The following is a 20,505-nucleotide window of genomic DNA, read 5'->3' on the forward strand; positions in this document are numbered from 1 at the left end:
ATTGAATTAGTCAATATTTTTTACTCTTTATATTTAATTATGAATAATATAGTTCAGCATAACCAAGCGTTCAGACTACTTAACTGAATTCAAATTCAAATTCTATTTTAAAATCTTTTGAAATCAATTTGAAACATACTTCTCAAATAACCGAGATATGGAAATTTTTAAGAGAAAACGATAAAAATATCAAAATCAAAACTGACATCTGATTCATAAAAAAGAATAACTTATTATGATAGTAAAGAACATTTACTGACTGAAGCAAAAAATTCTATAAGCTTCATTAAAATTTCGCCTTAGTTTATATCAAGCTGTGTATCTAAGAATTTTACAAAATGAGAGACGCGAATTAAATTTAACATATATACAGCAAGTATTATTACTAGTAATATGATAATTTTTCTAAGGGGGAGGGACTGAAAAATAATCATTAAATTAATCATTCATAAATCTTCAAATTAATCATTCATAAATCTTCAAATTAATCATTCATAAAAAGTACTACAAGCCTTACAGCATGAAAGCTGTAAATTAATTTTATAATTTGAGGAATAAAATACAATCATTAGTGAGCAGAATATATAACGTTGATAATAACGCAGTCCATGACATTAAAAACATAAACATTTTCTCATTCGGTAGTAAGCTTCGCCGCCTGGCTACTCAATAAATGTTTACATTTGGAACTGTAAGATGGAACAACAGCGCCATCTAGTGAACGCGACATTTTAGGACCGTTTTTCTACTAGGTAGTTTCACCTCCTTCATTATACGACCGATGCTATTCGCACCAATGGTGCGATTAGCCACTTAAGCTATTCGCACCACCATTAACCACGCATGCGCATTGAATTGTCAGTGCCGTAACGGATTCCACGTACGCGAACTGCCGGAATCTTCTTTTTTAAAAGCGGGTTACTACCTTGGCGTAGTTTATCATTTTTTAAGCGTTGGCGACTTTCAAAAGTTTAGAAAGGAAAATGGGTTCCTTTTCTTATAAAAAGAAGGAACATTTCTTTTTATTAAAGTATGTATAAAAAAGAGTAGATTTTTTATGTTCGCAATGTTTATCGTTTTCCTGAACGGTTGCAATAGTTTAAATGACTGATTTAGTGGGGGGGATCTTGTTTACATTTTTTGTACTTTTTAGAATACATTTAGCTCCCAAGATGAGTTTTGCGCATTCAAGACTTTAATTCATTCTTCTTTGAAAATATTCGCCAGAGAAAAGATAATAAAAATTAGACAGAGGATTTCTGTGTAGAAAATTTAGACATGAAATGATTTAAAAGCGATTAAATCAACTATTGAATACATCATATAATACTGGTTATTGACAATTCTGTACACCTGCTTATTTTTTTTTTATGGAAGTACTTGGCATTTTCAGGACACAAAAAGTACTTCAAAGAACTTTGAAATATTAGTACAAACACATTAATAAAGTAAATTGAAATAAATAATGAGATGTAATTTAAAAGACAATAATTTAATGTAATAGTTTTAGATTTAAAAATTTGCACACACAAATGATTTATCAGATTTTATAAGGTTTTATTTCATAAATAACTTTGATTTTGAATATAGCATTTTAACCTATAAACATGAGTGGATACTGAAAAAGTGATGAATATATAAGAATATTATAATTTTCACTAAGTTTTCTTATTGAATAATAATTCTGACAGTCCAATGCTATAAGACTAGGGCCTAAGTTTGCATAAAAATTTCTCTGTTAAATAAAATAATTTAAGTAATTTCTGTAGCTTTTTGTCAATACATTAAATATTTTTTAACTAATCACACATCCTCTCTTGCAAATAGAACCATCATTAAATCCCTATTTTATCTAATCATTTCCTGAACATTATCATGTATATAGATTGACTTCGTCTTTGTAACCGATAATTATTACTTGCAAATTATTCTCTTGCTGGTGAACAATTGACAACCCTTTCTATTGCTGAGTTAGGGTTAACAATCTTCGCTCTCGCTACCGCCTACCTTATGGAAATCGGCGTAAAATGCTGGTACCTGGGCTGATTGTGCGCATGCGCGAAAGTGGTGTGAATAGCCTGTTAGCTATTCGCACCGTCGGTGCGATTAGCCACTGCGTTCATTATACTCCGTGGTTGACACCTTGTTGACATTTTCTTGATTTCACTTGTGTGACGTCATGCTAGCTCCATCTATTTTACTGTACTTGTAATCAAGATCTCCGTCGAGCGATACATCGTTATGGCCACAAAAAGCCTTTAGCAAGAAAAATAATTATTGTGCATGAGATGGAAGTGCATTAATGCATAGTACATAGTATATTAATATTTATCAATACCTTATTAACAATATTTAAGCATTGAGGAATAATGGATTTATTGATTGAATAAAATTCCACACTCTTCTACGAAAAGTTTGCAAATCGAAGAAGCATATTTAGAAAACAAATTTTGACCAACAGAAAAATTGACGTCATTGCTAGCTGTTTGAAGAGCCATTTTCTTCGCAACTGCGGGTTAGTCCGCTGATGAGCTAGCTGCAACCGTTTTGGTGTCACGTGTGATTTGTTTGTTTTGGCGCTTTTCTCTAATTTCCAATGGAAACTACGAAAAGAATGCTAGATTATTCTGTTGGAGTTTTAGTTGTTAGTGATACTGTTTCTCGAGATGAAAAAAGTGATTCAAGCGGAGTGAATCTTGAAAAATTATTGAAAAGCCAGCATTCATTTCATGTATCTTCAGTGTTACAGCACTGTGTACCGGACGATGTATCCGAAATTCAGAACGTTCTGAAACAATGGTCTGATGAGAAACATATAGATTTAATCTTTACTGTTGGCGGTACCGGTTTTTCGCCAAGAGATGTAACTCCTGAGGCTACGAAGGGAATTATTGACCGAGAAGCTCCACATCTCGCATCCCATATGATATTAGGATGTTGCCAGAAATCCAAATTTTCAGTTCTCTCGAGAAGTGTATGTGGAATGCGAGGTCAAACTTTAATAATAAACCTTCCTGGGAGTGTCAAGGGGTCACAAGAATGTTTCGAAATGATAGTGGCAATCTTACCTCATGCAGTTGATCAATTAAAGTGCCAAAATGAAAAGGTCGCAGCTGATCATAAGATAATACAGGGTTCTTTTGCTGATAGGAGATGAAGTTAATAGGAAACGTTCTGTTTGCTTCAATAATAACCGTTTAAAATAATAATATATTTGTTAAATTTTTGCTATGTGATAAACATTTAAATGTGTTTTAATCACAAATATGCAAAATCTAAATCTTTCTATAAATTTAAATAATCTGGTCTGCTTTTAAAATGTTAACAGCTGTAAATTTTAAAGTGCACGATATTTATTGATTATTAGAGGTATCATTATTTAACTCTTCTTTATTTGTAACTGTTGAGCATTGTAAAATTGATAATGATCCTATGTTTATATAAGAAAAGATTACTTTGTCAAATTATGCAATTAAGCATTCTATAATGAATACGATTAAATTTTACTGTCTTTAAGGGGACCAAAACTTTTTTTTATAAATTTATTATTTTAATTTCATAATAATTTTTTTTTTTTGCTATTTTTAGAAACTGACATGTGACAGATTAATGAAAGATTTGCTTTTTCATTTCCATTTAATATTTCTGAAATAGCATGTAATTTACAGAGTAGTATATTAATTTTTCATGCAAATGTTTGTAATGTGTTAACTGCAAGCAATAAAAATATTGATAACTATTTTAATTAATTATTGAGTTTTGAAATAGCTTTCCAAGAAAGCTGATAAAAACTGATTTAGATTAGATTGTATTTTTAGATTAGTATTTTATTTTTTTTTTTAGATTGTATTTCAAAGTTAAAAAATTATTTTTTCACATATAATGAAGATTCACATAAGTATTATTTTGCGAATATTTGCTTGGCCATGGATGTAAAATCCTCGGAGTGTAACAACATATTTTGGTAGTAATATCAAAATTAATTTTCCAAGTGATGTAAAATATGAGTCAACATTAACAGTGCAGAGTGTTCATACTGTTATAAAAACTAATTAGTTTATTGTTTTGTATTAGTTGAACGTAATTACTCTCCCAAGAGGATAATTAATTTTTGTACATAATTTACTTTGTTATATCATTGAATTTTAGATTTATCATACTGTATAATTATACTTCCACATTGTTACTTTTGAAAATATTTATCTGTAATAAACACATTAAAAATTAACTGTGAAATAACATTCTTCCTTCAGCTTTTACCATAATTCAAATGTGATACCTAATGAAAAGAAGTTTTTATGTGTGTTTATTTTGATACTTTTCAAAATAAATGCTGAAGTTTTAATATAGAGGTTTTTTTCAGCTCAAAGGGGCATTATCCCAAAAGGAGTTAAAGTCTCAAAATAACATTTTTCATTGAATCACTAAGAGTGTTCAATCACTTTTCAAATTGTTGCCACCAAATATCGCCCTGTATTATATTTAAAGTAAAGTGACCACATTTTCATTGAAACAAAGTGGGACAAATGGAATGAAATGAGAATTGTAATTTGGTTATGAAAGCGGACCAATAATTAAATATATATGTGTATATATATATATATATATATATATATTATTGTACACATTCATATACTTGTCTATAAATATACAAAAATATATTTATTATTAACTATTGGGGAACTACTCTGATATGTGCCCTCAAGTCGCCAAACATTTTTGGCGAGAAACTCCACCCTGCCTATGTAAATTTTTCTAAATATTGCTATCTGAATATATTTAAATTATCTAAATATTGCTATCTACATTTTGAACTTCAAGCTTAAAATGTCTCCAAAAACCACGTTTTGAACACACAATTTAAGCTAAAAATCTGAAACAACAAAAAAAAAAAAAAAAAAAAAAAAAAAAAAATTTGATAGCAAAACCGTAAAGTTTCTAACCAAAATTAACCAAAATTTTTTGACAAGAGTCCATGTACACAGAGATATGTTTTAACTTAAAGAAACATCTACGAATGGCACAATCTAGGCAACGAACGAATCTACGAACACCTCGTTTTAATAAATTATCATAACAACAAATTCAAAGAATACCATGTACACAGCATCCTGTTTAAACTTTAAAAAAATGTACGAATTGCACAATTTAGGCAACAAACGAATCTACGAACTACACAGACCTCACTTTAATAAATTAACATAAGAACAATAAATTTCAAAGAATACCATGTACACAGCATTCTGTTTCAACTATCTACTAAAAAAAACATCTACGAATTGCACAATTTAGACGTTAGGCACTAATCAACAAAATAACTAAAATAAATTTCAAACAATTAAAAAAAACAACAATAACAAGAGAAATTCATATTAAAAAAACAATTAACATATCATTCTACAAAATAAGAACAAGAATAAAATAAAATGCACTTACCATGAATTATTGCTTTCTCGAACAGCAGAAATACCAATTTCATACCGCCTTTAACGTGTCGCCACGTAATCACTATCGCATTTATATGACAGTCAGGCACACTATCCAGAAAATTCATACTATGATTCACAAATAAATAAAATAACAAATCCCTACTTCTATCATGCACAGCACTAAAAATAATCTCCCAGACCCTGTTTCCACACCTCCAAATACCCACTGCCCCTCAACAGGATGACCACGACGATATTTCCTTTTGCTGAACTTCAATTCAACAACTTTCACCATTTTATCTATCCCCCCTAGCTTCTCAGACACAGAGCATGACGAAAAACCAACGAACTCCAGCGAAATATTTTTCAACGTCAACTGGGTTGCCATACAACACGCAATCGTGCCAAAAACCAGCGCAGAACACGTGTCACTGTATTTGGTGAAATTAGGGCATATATCAGAGTTGTACCACTATTGGTAACTATAAAAATATTTGTAAAAAACTATCATTTGAATATTATGCTTTTTAATTAATTTAAAATTTTATTAAAAAAAATCATGATTTTATTTCATGGTGATATTTTTATCCCAGTGAATACTTTGCAATAGATTTGGATCATTTATTAAAATGTGAAATTTCTCACATGAATTGATCAAATTATATTTTACCCTTAATACAGATTTTAAAGTTTTAATGTTCAACTGTGTTTTTTCAATTGTTCATATTTTATTGATACTAGAAAAAACATGTTCTATTGCTGCATTTGTTCCTGGAAGGAAGAGCATGTGTTCTGCAATTTTCAAAATATTTTCATAAGGAATATTTTCTGTTTAAAATGAAGGAATAACTCCATCCATATTTTGTCTGTTTCCACACTTGCAGACAACCAACATTTAATTTTTTCTTCAGTAACATATCTTTTTACCCCTCATCAAAAATATCATTTTCGCAAATATTATTCTTTGGAAAAGGGTTACTAATAAATTAAAAAGATTCTTCCACATATTCTGCTGATTGAAAGCAATGATGCTTTTTCTCCTTTTTTTAATGTTTTAAATCATAAAACCTCCTTTTTTTAATGTCACCCAATTCTTTTATATTTGATTTCTGCGCTTTCACATAAATCCTTCAAACTTTCAACACGCACAGTATATATGTTTAAAAATACGAATAAATTTTTGCAATAATATTTTCAAGATCCACTGGAAATAAGATGCTGTTTGAATAGTACTGTGTAGAATGCGCCCTGCACAACCTACTCCAATAATGTTTTGGTTCAAACGTTTGTTAAGTTTCGTAAAAACATCATTGATGTCTCTTCTAGCTTTTCCACCAAAATTTTCATTAGCGTTATCCTCAGAATAGGCAATAGTTTTATTGTTCAAATAATTTTTTTTTTTTTTTAAATAGTACTTATTGAATCAAAAATTATTTGTGAAATTTCACCTGGCAATGAAATAAAATCTAATATTCTAATTTTAATTCCTGTTTCTAGATCAAAAAGTCTAACAATTGTGGGAAATACTTTTAAATCTTTGTGGTTGGAAGCATCATAATATATGGATATAAATGTGCATTTAATCTAATTCTTTCTGCAATTGTGAAAACGAATATAGTGAAAAAATATTACAAATAATTGTTTCAGTTTTTGTCCTTGCACATGAAACGTTTTGTCGCACAATGTTTTGATCTTTTGCGACATACAATCAATTGATCTGAAACTTAGATTGAGGCTTATGGTGTGGAAAGCTAATGCTAGCTTTTCCTCTGTTAACAATACATATTCCTTGACGAGACATAATGACAATGATCGAACACCATCGAGTAAATCTAACTCGTTACATCGCCTAATTTAGTTTACTCTGCATGCATTTTATGTGTTTTTTTATTTATGTATTTTTTATTTCTTTATATTTACTATAATAATTAATAAATAATAGGTAATATATTTTAACAATACATTTAAAATAAGAAAAGCAGATGTTTTCTAAAAAGCGTTACATTTTTAAAAATCGGCGGGATGCGGGACAGTCTTAAAAAAAGCGGGACTGTCCCGCCAAAATCAGGACGTGTGGTCATTTTAATTTAAAGAAATTAAATAATGGGGAATCTGCATGATTGTATGTATGTTTCTCACATTGTGAAAAAAAAAAATGGTACCTAGAGCCATCAAATTTTGAATAATGTAATCCTCCACCCGAATATGGGACCTGGAAGCCGAAATTTTGAATTGCAAATTTGTTTTATTATCTATTGTGTATTTTGCAAAATTTTAACGAATTTTTGATTAAAACTCAATGATTTCAAACCTAGCAGTGGCATCAGCATATGGAATGAAAGATTTTTATCTCCAGCATGCAAGACTGTCTATCTGAAAGTGCTGTACAGATGAGTCCAAGTTATCTCCAGCCCTGAAGAAGGTATGAATATTTGTGAGAGTATAGTTTGTGTGCAGCAAGGGAACACTCAAAATACATGCAGAGCTGAAGATTCTTGCGAAAATTTGATGACGGAGGAAGAAAGCTGAAGACCCTTGGATTACCCCTCGAAATATTCTCACTGAATATTGGTGTGAAACTGCGCAGCTGATACGGTGAGACAATAAATGTATGACAGTGCCGTGTCTTTGGTCGAAATTTTTAGGTCCGTAGGCAAAACTTAAAATAAGTATGTGTGTATATCTATACCATTGGTCATAAAAATTAAAGGATAATGGACAGGAGTAAATTGTAACTCATACTTAATGAAAAATTATTAGTAGAAATTTGTGCAAAAGCATCAGTTAACATACATTGCAATGTTTGGCAATTGATTATTTGCAAAATATTGAAATTAAAACCACATTTATGGAAACTGGGGTAAAAGTATAGTTTAGGGTACCCCTTGGTGAAACTTGGCAATTTTTGGCGGTACATGGGTACCGATTTTGTGCAATTCTTTGACTCGTTATTTTGGCTTGCCAAGCGGCGATTTTTGCGGCAAAAATCGCCTCTACACAAAGCCAAAATAACAAGACAAACAATTGCACAAACTGAGTATCCATGTACACATCGACTTATTTTCACTTAAAAAAAAAAACCCCGAATTGCACAAAAATGGCATAGCGCACTCCTTTGACTTTATCCATGTACACATCGACCTATCTTCACTTAAAAATTTAAAAAAAAAAAAAAAAAAAAAATCCCAGAATTGCACAAAGTTTAGTTTAGAGACACCTGATCTAAGAATATGAAAAGAAGTTTAGAAAATGGTTTACTGGATTTGTGTATTATTAATTTTTGTATAATTACTTTTAAGATATAAACAAGTTTTCAGAAACAAAATCACAGACATTAATTGCACAAAAGTTTGATTTTAATTAATATTCAATATTATTGTTGCACTTGATGTATTGATACATTATTTATAATATTTAGCATATATTTGCTTAATTTTTAAGCACCTATACTAAAAATATTCTGTCTGCCTTTTGTTTTCCTTATTAAATAATTGACTAAAATCTGCTAAAGCAAGAGAAAATCAGTAAGATTAGACCAGTAACAACATAGGTGGATATTTCTCTTAGATGACTTTTAAATTCTAAAACTTAAACTACCTGTGTGTTTTGAATATCACTTACCATTGCTTGAAAATATAAAAGTTTATATAATAACTTTATATCAATAAACAATTGATTATTGATCCTACTAATAAATCCTTTTATTGATATTACTAATAAATCATTTTATAATATTCATCAATAGCTGGTTCATGGTCAGGTATTGAATCCCATTCAACCCCTTGGTCATCATTCATCCCCTTTTATATTTCATCAACCCCTCAGGGGATCTATATGACCTCTTTGGAAACCTGATCTAGATGTGTATTTGTTTTGTATAATATTTTTTAAAATTAATTTATTTTAATTTATACTTTATGGACAAATATACAAATAACAATAAAATTTAAATTTGCTATTTTCCTTTTTATATGCAGCACATTTCTTCCGCCAACCGCCTTTTTTTAAAATTTCTTTTAAGGCGGATTTCTGTTAAAACTTTCAGAATGTCACTATAACATAATTTTACTTCATAAAGCTAGGATCTCCTACTGATCAACCATTTGGGTTTAGTTTTCTCTGATTCAACTATAAAATTTGTTAATAAATCTCATCAGTTTATTCTTTTCCTACAGAGTAAATATGTATTTTGTAATAGATCAAAAAATGATGCTATTTCTTCACAAGCACTTGCAGCTTCATTAATGGTGAGGTTTTAAGTTGTGAGCCAAGTGGTGTGCATATTTTTGCATTTATTTAACTGAATAGTTTTTATCTCTTGCTGGAGGCCATTATAATATATCTTTATATTTTGATAAATTGTATCTTTATCTTTTGCTATATTTATCTCTTGAGGCCACTAATAATATAAGTTCTGTTCTTTGTACATAACACTTTTTAATTGAAATTCTGTTTACTTTCAAGAAAATGAGAATATGTTCTTTTAATTCTTCAGATGAAGGAACTTTTACAGCAAATTCAAGAAATATTTCTTAAATTACAAAATCGATGAGTTCTGATAGGTCTTCAATATATCTTGAATATTCTCCAATAAAGAATAAAAGCAGATACATGTATTGCAAAAACTTGTTCTAAATTATAAACAACAGATTGAATCAATTCATTTAGTATGGTAGAGCTCAAATATATCACACTTCTTAATGGTATTTAAAAAACTTGTTTCATAACATTGTGATATTTACTAAATTTAACCTGTGATAAAAATTTGTCTAGTATTTATATCTCCCCTATACCCATGAAAAGTTAACACTTTATTTGACAGCGTAAGTGTAATATTAAATAGAAATTAAAAAACCATTTTCCAAAAATTTGCCTTCTATTGGATTTGTTCTTCGATATCTTTGTCTGTTCTCAAATTTTTTTTCCATACTTCATACACAGCATTTGCTTTCATGTGCAATTGGGAAGAACTGGGAATTTTAATTCTTATCATTAAATTTTCCCACTCTCTGCTTGCTAATTTGCTTGTTATATTTGTTGATGTGCACCTATCTGTTTCTTCTGTATGTTTATTATTAGCCTTACAACTTCATCCAGAAGAGAAAACTTTATCCAGTAATATAGTTCTTTGTTCCGGCTCTTCAACTTTGCTGGTAGGTTGTATTATTATTGTCATTTACGTGTTCTGCCCTAAGGCACTACACGGAAAGGGGAATGACTTCATGGAGGACTTTCTAAGGGAAAATGGCTCACATTAACATGTCACACAGGGGGGGGGGAACCACAAAAATGTCCATGCAGCCAGCCCATTCATAGGATTTAAGCCTTGGACCAAACTACCAGTGTTCAGGGACTTTACCCCTCAGCTACTGATGGGCCTCTATTATATCTAATGAAGAATCTTTTTCAGGTATGATGTTTTAATAATAAAATTCTCTACTTTGGGGAGACCTTTTTCCCCTTGCCTCTTCTCATTCTTTTCTTTTCTTTTCATTTTCGGGCCCTACTCTTTTGTTTTCTCTTATTCATTTTAACTAATTACATATATAGTATTTTATCAATTGTTATAATTATTTTAATATTTCTTACCATCAAGTTTTATTTTCCAACCAACAGTTAATAAAGCATTTGTTGAGAGTTTGCAGAACTAAATATGGTACTCAAGACTACAGAAGTTACAGAAAAAATATTGCACAGAAAACATAAATTTAAACAATATGCTAATGAATAAAAAAAAGGAAAAATTATCTTATTTAAACATATTTACATTATTATATTTTGCAGATTTATATCTAAAACAGCATAATTCAGTTAATAGCAAATATATAATACAAACAACTTTCATATTGCAAAAAGCATAATAGCTAATAATGCAAATTAAATTATAAGGCAGTGCAAAAAGCTAATGGCAAACAAATACATATTTAACCCAAAATTGTGTGTTTTTTCAAAGATATTTTAAGAATGTTAGTTTAATATTCATATAATTTGAAAAAATACTAAAATTATTAATTTGCTAAAAATGGAATATTAGTTTAGTATTTAATGTTACAAAAATTCACTTGGCATGTGAAAAGTCTACAGTTGGGGACTAAGGCCCCCATTGTGTAACAACTTGAATTTGTATTATCCTCCTCTTTTAGGGACTGTGCTGAGAGCACTCAGCCTTCCTTAAGTAGTTCAAAGGTTGTCTGCCTTATTTGTATGTGAAGTTAATAACAACAAAAGTATAGTTTTCTTATATGATGTGGTTAGTCGTATAAGTTTCTTATACAAAAGTATTCGAGTTGGGATCCCTGATCTGGCAAAGATGTCTCGGATTGTAATGTTTATGTAGAAGTAACAAAAAAAAAAAAAAAAAAAAAAAAAAAAAACTTTAGTTTTGATTAGTTTAAAGTTTGGTATTTTCTGATTATCTGCAACCCCATAAAAAGTCAGCAACTCATTGACGACTTTGTGAATTGATTGAAAACCATTTGTTTGGCTATCTTTACAGCTCATAAATACTGTTATATTCATAAAAAAAATAAATAAAAAGAAACATTTTGTATTTAAAAAAAATTCTGAGGGAAGGGAAAAAAGCAAGAACATATATAGTTAATATAGTTTTACAGCCGGTAGACATTTTAGTGAAAGATGATTAAATATAAAGCTAGTAAATCACACAAACACAAATATATATGTGACTTATTTTTTTATTGTATGTAGACTCAAAAATACCCAAAAAGTAGGCAATTGTACCAAAAGTTGAAACTGGGCAATGTGGATAATTTAGAAACTATGAAGTTTCCTTGAGAAATTGAGGAAAAGGTTATGAGATTTTTTAATTCCATCTTTGTCACATTCTCAGACTGTGATGCTGCCTAAGCAGATAGCTTTGCCTAAATTATATAATTGAGTCAAGTGCATTAACATGTCTTTAAAAGTGTAATGGACGATATCTAAAAGTAATTTAAATTTAAAAAAAAAAAATGTTATTCTTTATGCTTGTTTTTATTAAATTTTTCATTCCAATGGCGAACACAAGCAATTTTTTAAGCCGTTTGTATATTGAAATTTGAAATTATTACCTCAAAGGGGCAATTTGCCCAGAAGGGCTAATAATTTCGTTTTGGCACTCTGCGTTGATCCACTATAAACAGGGAATCACTTTTTAAATTGTTGCCACCAAATATTAGAGCCCTGTACTATATTTAAAGAAATTAAATAATGAAGATTCTGCATAAATGTATATATTTTTCTCGCATTGTGATAAAAGAAAGGTAAATAGAGCCATCAAATTTTGAATAACGTACGTTTCCACACGAATATGAGCATCCGTAAGCCCAAATTTGCAATTTGTTTTATTATCTATTTCATATTTTGTAAAGCATTTATGATTTTTTTATTAAGAAACTGAACGATTTCAAAGCGAGCAATGGCAACACTGTACGAAAAAAAAGCATGTTTATCTCCAGTTTTTTGAAATATTTTTAGTCTACAATTTGCCAATTTCGTTTTGCCTCCTCTTTTTTTTTTTTTTTTTTTCCCAATATTCATGTTGAATTTTATGGTTTAAGTGCGAAGAACATGATATTTAATAAACAGACAAAACATTAAGAGAAACACAAAATCTTAGGTAACACACAAAACGTTAAGAAAACGCTCCTTTGGGTGTAATGTAAATTTTTTTAAAAAATATTTATCACGAAAATGAAGTAGTAAATTGAAATTCAATAACTTCAAAACTTCAGCAATATATCATATTTCGTTGAATTTATTGATTTGTATTTGATATTAATAATTAGGTTAAAGATTGTCAGAGTTATGAACATATGTAAAATATTTAATGAATAATATCAATGCCAATTTATTCTAGTTGCAAACACTTTGGGACATTTGAAACTGTGTATAGTAATCGTTAGATATCGGGCCAATGACTTTTTATATTCTACTTAAAATGTCATAGCATTTCAATACAACACTTTTAAAACAGTATTTAAAAACTGAAGAAACTCAATAAGCTGTACACTGTGTTGAGTTGTAAAAAAAGGGGGGGAGGAAGATAGATGAGAAGGGTTTTGAAAGTATCTGCATTTTAATGTTATGAATAGGAAAAATTATTGCCACAAATTGAGATTGCTTGATATTTATGTTTATTGCTATTTCTGCTTATTATTACTGCTGTATTTTCAAAATACACATTAAACTTTTTCTTCATGGATAATTAAAATTTATTTCTCAGCTTAAAAGGAGAAGAGATTCCCGTATAAGTCAAGAATTTTTAGAACTTTCTCTAATGCTAAATTACATCGGCTTATATGAGGATCGCTGTTCTAGAAATGTAAGTACTTTTTCGTTAACCGGGCGAAGATGATAAATCGCCAAATATAGTACTTTCTATGGTTTTTAATTTTTTTTATGTTTATGACAAAAATGTTTTAAGTGAAATGAATAATTGATTATATGAAAATGATTGTTTTAATTTCTTAACTGTTTATATTGCTGTCGTGGCCAAAACGAAAATTTATGTTACCAAAATTTGCGCGTCTGGTAAACGGAAAAACGACCGTGTGCTACGTTTTTTGATTTTGGCCTCTCCTCTGATTCAAGATGTTTTTTCCTCTCGAACTTGTTTTTCATTTACGGAGAAATGTCAGACAGCCATGCTGTTGTTAGAAATTTTCTTCCTGCTCAGGCAAAAAATAAAATGCCGTGGGAAATAAGACTAGCATAGGTACCACAGATCATACGCAAGACAGCCAAATGAATGGAAGAAATGTGCTAACTTCAGATAGGTTTACCAGGGTTAAGGTTATCGTCGTTGGCGTCTGGGGTTTTACTTTACGGATTTAATTTAAAAATATTCCACTCGATTTACCTGCTTGGCAACATTTGCGCTCTCATGGCGGCAATGCTTGTACGTTACAGAATTTCTTTTTCATTGCGACTTATATTATGGGTTTTGAAATTTGAGTAAATTTTTGAAAAAAAAAATTACTTTAAAAAATTTACTCTACATGAATCGGCTTACATTCGGGAAAAGTAATCCTTTTATATTCACGTGAGTTGGAAGAAATGATATATCAAACTAATCAGTGTTGTTAGCTCTGTGTTTGTGTTGCATGCCCTGCAGATCTTTAAGCTAACTATATCTCTTATAAACTTAATTATAGTTAGAAGAGCCAAATAATTAAGAGATTATATTGCATATTATCATCAATTAAATATATGCTGATAATCTGATTGATTTTTCAGACATTATGCTACTTGGTTCATTTTCTGTTTCATAATATAAAACAGCCGTTTTCCACTATTAATCATTTTTCTTCATATACTTCATATTATAAAATACACTAAATCATTTTCAGTAGAATGATACATGCATCAACATACAGGGTTGGCATAAATGATTCATTCGTTTTGAAAAGGCTATATTTTCAAAAGTATTTCACGTAAACACATGGAAGATATATGAAAAGAACCACAAACTCACCAAGTTTATACACCCTCGTGTCCCTTTGGTGACACAACACACGTCCAGACTACAATCGGGCTCATTCCACACATTTTGTAGCACTGTTGTCCAGATGTTCGTCTTGTTAATTGACCAGATGTTCGGAATACCACAAAAAAACTGTGTGGAAGATTTTGCGTCAACGGTTGCATTTATTGCATTCAGCTCCTACAACAATTAAAGCCGGAGGATTACACCCATCTACTAGATTTTTCCGTCAACATGCAGGAAATATTGGAGGATGAAGATTTCATCACCAAACTGATATTCAGTGGTGAAGCAACGTTCCACTTACTGATTCGGGAAACTTGGGGAAATAGAAAAAAAACAAAAAAACTTGATGAATTTGTGGTTGATTTCATATATTTTTTCATGTGTGTACGCATAATACTTTTGAGAATATAGCCTTTTCAAAATGAATGAATTATGTATGCTAGCCCTGTCTAGTGTACATTTTGGTGCAATTTTTTTTATTCGATTTTTATTTATAATTCATGCGGTGACACTAGAATAAAAACAAAAGCTTTTTCAACATATCTTAGCCAACAGTTAACAGTATTATCTGTAGCAGTCTCAAAGAGTTAACTGAAAATGCTCGCTTAACAAAGCAGTTCGAATATCAGAATCTGTCGCACAGGAGCATTTTTTCAACAGCGGTATGATACTCGACTGCCACCTAATAGGCTTGGGATCGAATCTCCAAATCGTTATCATCTTCATGGGCATGCGAAACTCGTACGCTGCTGAACGTATCATTGGTACTAATAAATGGCGGCATGAGCAAGCAACTGCATACCAAGCGAGCATACCACCACATGACGGCCACTGCTTTTGCAGTTTGTACGATTTTTTTCGCTTTATTTTCATTCGATGGAAATCCTTCAAAATTACTGATAATTTCTGGCCAGAACTGATGTCAGTAAGTATTAAATGCTGATTAATGACTGCTGAATCATGTATGAATAAACAGCGTTGGCCATATTAAATGGAAATCGGTAATAAAACGGATGTATACGAAATCTGGTTTTGCAAACCGCGCTCGCGGGTATTTACTGTATCAAGGATTTCATAAATTTAGATTGTATAATAATTTAGTTCATAACTGATAAATAAATAAGATGGCAACTGTCAAGAGGAAACTGGAGCAGCTACCTCACATACTGAAAAGCTATATTAGAAAATATATTTAGCTGTCGTATTGATAACATGAATGCGATAGGAATTTAAATCTAGATATGATATTACTTTGTAAAGTGTCTTTCATTTACATACTGGCACACGTTTTAACAGACCCCACCCCCGAAAAAAATCACGTCATTGGTGAATATTTTCACGGACTGGAGACTATCGGAAATCTGTATAAAACATTAAACTAAATACGGGTCAAAAGTTAAAAAGAGTAGGTGTTCTACGCTTTGTTGGAAGGCCAGACATTATTAGCGAAAACTGGATGCACATAAATCTACTGTGTGATGAAAGGTGTTTTCTTACTTGTAATAATTTTGAAATTATATAGCTACTGCAACTACATTACATCAATTTAATTTATTTATTTTCTGTCTCCTTGTGTTATTTCTAGCGCTGCCACTCAGCAAAATGGAAAAGTATCTATTCAGATCGAAAAAATAGTTATTGTGTAATTAAGAAATATCTTTTCATAATTACGTATACTTACTTCTGATATATTTGACATTTAATTTTTAAAGTTGTATCTGTAGCAATGGTAAAAAAAAAAAAAATTGCTTTCTTTATTTACAAAAGTTGTTACTAGATTTATTTGAGGGGAAAACTCTAAAACAGAGTTGACGCTGAATGTTGGATATTAGCATATTCTCCATTGCGAACTAGCAAATAAAGAGCGTTAGACTGAGACAAATCTGAGATTTTTTAATGTTAAAACAATTAATTATAAATGCAGATTGAAAATGACATCAGATTGCTATTCATATAATTAGTTTTGAATGCGAACATTTATATTGCTGCGAAAATTCCTTTTTGGCTTCTTTTACGAAGATTTGCTCTAACTCATCTTGTGTGCGCTGTGACCGTTTCTGTAAAAATTTACCTTAATAAAGAAAAATCTCTTTTTTCCACTGGAATGTTTACTTTTAATAATGTCTTCAAACCTTTCGATATTTATGTCTTGGGTTATGTTGGGGGGAATATAATTCGGTTTAGACAAGAAATAAATTTTCCGCTTGATTAAAAAGTTGATCACATCTTTCGGATAATGGCTGGTAGCTAACAAAATATTTTCCCTTTGATGGTTGCTGTTTGACGAAAAGAACCTTTTTTTTTTTTTTTTTTTTTTTATAGCATGGATTTAAATAATCGGAACCATTAACTCGAAAAAGATTAGTTGAGAATCGTAGCTTTCTTAGTCTGCGACACGCCATACCATTACTTTTCTGACTAATTTTCCCTTAGATTTTATTCTGAAACGCAAAAGGACATAGTTATGAAACGTTGAATGATAACACTTAACGGTGCCGTTCAAATTAGCATAAAATTTAAAATACCATTCAACGGCTATGACGAGTTCAGCGTACTTCCGCATAAAACCAATCACTTATAAATATTAAAGCATTTTTCTTCACAAAATTTCTTGATCGACTTTCTTTTCTTTCTTTCTTTCTTTATTATTATTATTATTATTATTATTTTAGATATTTTGATATCTTAAATTTGGGAGCAACTTGATGGATAGAAATGTCAAGTTTCTCGATGTACTTCAATTTAGACTTTTTTTTTTTTTTTTTTCTGATTTATTTCCTTTTTTCCTCTTCTTCAAAAGTTTTGTGTTTTATCAAATTACGAGCTATTTTCAAACTGTTGAAAATTCTATAAATTGTTGCTTTTGTTTGCTAATCGACTAATCGCTTAAACATAGAAATCTTCTTTAGGTACCTCAGTTATAAAATCCTTTTTTTTTTTTTTTTTTTTTGTAACAGCGTTTGCTACGTTAAGTGCATTTTATATCCCATTTTCCCCCTTTGACTTTTTTGGTAAACCCCTAAGCAAGGTTCGTCTAAATTCTGGCAACCCTATCGGCATTCATTTGTATGGCTTTTGTTTCTTAATTTTTTTGTTTTCCTTTTTTACAAAAGAAAATTTCAATTTAACTCAGATCGCTCCAGCAGCTTATTTTTATGAATAACTTTTGACCCAAATTTAAAATTCACAAAATGCTAATTTTCGAGTAATTGGAGCCACCCTTATTTTAAGCTTTATGTGATTAGTCTGAACAACTCATTTTTCAGTTTTGAAGAATAAAATTGTTTTATTAATTCTTGATGTAAAATGTTTCTTCTTCATTTAATATAGTTTATGTAATTAGTTTGTTTTCCCCCTTTTTAGGCCTTTTATATTTTTTTCAACATTTTTTTACTATTATTTAGATTTTTTATATAATTGTCGGTCTTATTTGAGTACGAATGCATGTAGAGAAAAGATCTGAGAAATATTTGAATGTTGTTTTAAAGTGAAGGTTTGATATAAAATAGCGGTTTTGAGTCTCAAATGACTCAGAGGAACGAAACATGAATTTGGAATTCATTGATTAATTTGGTTTAAGGCTTCAAAACACTTTTCCCTTGACAAGTTCTGTTTGAAGCGTTTAACAAACGAGATGAATAAAAAAGTTATTTTGATTTGTCTTGCATTATGTTCTGTAATTTTTTTAAAAAAAGTTTCTCCTTCCTTATATTCATTTTCAGCTAAAGATTACGTTTTTGAAAGTTTCATTAATTTACGTTTACTCAATTTGGTAATTTTTTACCCGGAGAAGAAAGGTTAGACCTTCATATGAAGGAACAAAATTTTATTCAATTTCGTTCCGACATTTGCTTTTTTATTTATATCCGGTTACAGGTATCTGAAACTACTGTGATTTTCAATGACAAGGTAATCGCTATTTTCATGTTGGTCTTTAATGATTCATTATTAATGAATATATTATCTCATTCTTATCTGAAACGCTCTTTAATGAACATTTAAAGTGCCAATTAGTTGTCTCACATATTTTCTTTAGTAATGAAATTTATCAATCACATATAATTAAGCAAATGAATTACATTATTGTTTTTTCCGTTAACAAGAATATACTTAACCTACCATGAAATTCATTTAATGTTTTAAATAACTTAATATTTAATTCTTTCTTCTCTAATAAGCTGTTGTATATTAGAACCATGACAGAAGAGCGCTTGACTTCTTTCAGGTAACTGAATGTCATTATATTTCAAAGCAGGTTTCTAAACTTTTCCAATTTTTCACTCCAATCTTATAAAATTCCAATGGAAGGAAAAAAAAAAAAAAAATCATTCAATGACGTATCTGAAAGCATAGACGCCATCTCCAAAATCTTAATTACTTTACAAGACATGAAAACCGGAGGAACTTTTATAATTACGCAGAGGAATCTACGTTTTTCCCCCTTCATCTCTGCTAATAATAATGCTAATCCTCTTTAAGAGTTTGAACGTAGTTTTTAATGATGTTTTGGTTCTCTTTGTGGCCATATATTTATAGACGAATAAAAAATTTTCTTTTAATGATCGTTATGAAGGATACGGAAAGAATTTTATGATATATTTATCCTCGTAATAATAAATAAGTTTAATTATCTTTCGTGAGTCTTTGCTTTGTATATTATAGTCAACTGTACAATTTTATTTGCATGAGCAAATAATGCTTAGTTATTAAAGTGCGTTACATTTACGTATTGTAATTAAACGAGATAATGTCTAATATTTTTAAAGAATTTATTCCTAGTATTTTAGAACAACTACGAAGGACAGAAGACGCAATCGATCCTATGCAGCTGGTGAAGAATTATCATCCATCTAATTATACTTTTCATTCACCTCATTTTGCCCTCCCTCGCACCACGAAACGCTTTGCTTAGTGAATGCAAGTGTTGTAAGACGTTTTTGAAATTTTGCAAGCGAATACGAGATTCCTAATTTTATCACTAGAGGATGTTAATAACTAAATTATGTTATTGGCTATTACTAAATTGACCATATTTCCGCGAGTAGAAAACGGGATACTGGAATCCCACAGATGGAACGAGAGTTAACCATAACAAAGAAAGAAGACAGAAAATATTGCATGGCAAGCTTGTTGAGCTTAATACTATTCTTTAGTAAACAGAGCACATATAAACATTTAGGTATATTTCTTAGAGGTGAACCTATTTCCTCAAGTCTGAACTTTAAATATTTCTCTTGTGATGTCGACTTACGCAATATTGTTGCATGCGTACGAGTTCGTTATAGATTGAAAGCACAAGTCCGATAAAAAGTTAATAAATTTATTCTTATCACAAGAAATATTACAAAACACAGGATATTTCCTCATGACGTAGGAAATTATTAAGATCTGGTAAACGTCATTTTTATCACTCACTCAAAAAACCTAGACCACTTCTAAATGACTTAGGTACTTGAAGTGTAGCATCAAGGTAGATCATTAGCCATATACAAAGAAAAAAATCTAAAACTTCAAAAAAATTACATTATTATCGAGGTTAAACTAAATAATATTCATAACGAGCATTTGACAACGTCACCGATAGCC

At 30.2% G+C, this 20,505-nt stretch overlaps 2 protein-coding genes across 2 annotated transcripts in view; one reads left to right on the plus strand and one right to left on the minus strand.

Moving 5' to 3' along the window:
• The window catches only part of Elk (Eag-like K[+] channel), a 933,814-nt gene that overhangs the window by 628,835 nt on the left and 284,474 nt on the right, over positions 1 to 20,505 (minus strand). The window lies entirely within an intron of this gene.
• Positions 2,597 to 3,157, plus strand: LOC118182498 (gephyrin-like). Its single transcript, XM_035351883.1, has one exon. The coding sequence runs from the start codon at positions 2,597 to 2,599 to the stop codon at positions 3,155 to 3,157; it is 561 nt and encodes a 186-aa protein (XP_035207774.1).

This window comes from Stegodyphus dumicola, chromosome 2 (genome assembly GCF_044657685.1).
Source record: "Stegodyphus dumicola isolate Sdum_Otavi_A_Nest chromosome 2, ASM4465768v1".
NCBI classification, from domain to species: domain Eukaryota; kingdom Metazoa; phylum Arthropoda; class Arachnida; order Araneae; family Eresidae; genus Stegodyphus; species Stegodyphus dumicola.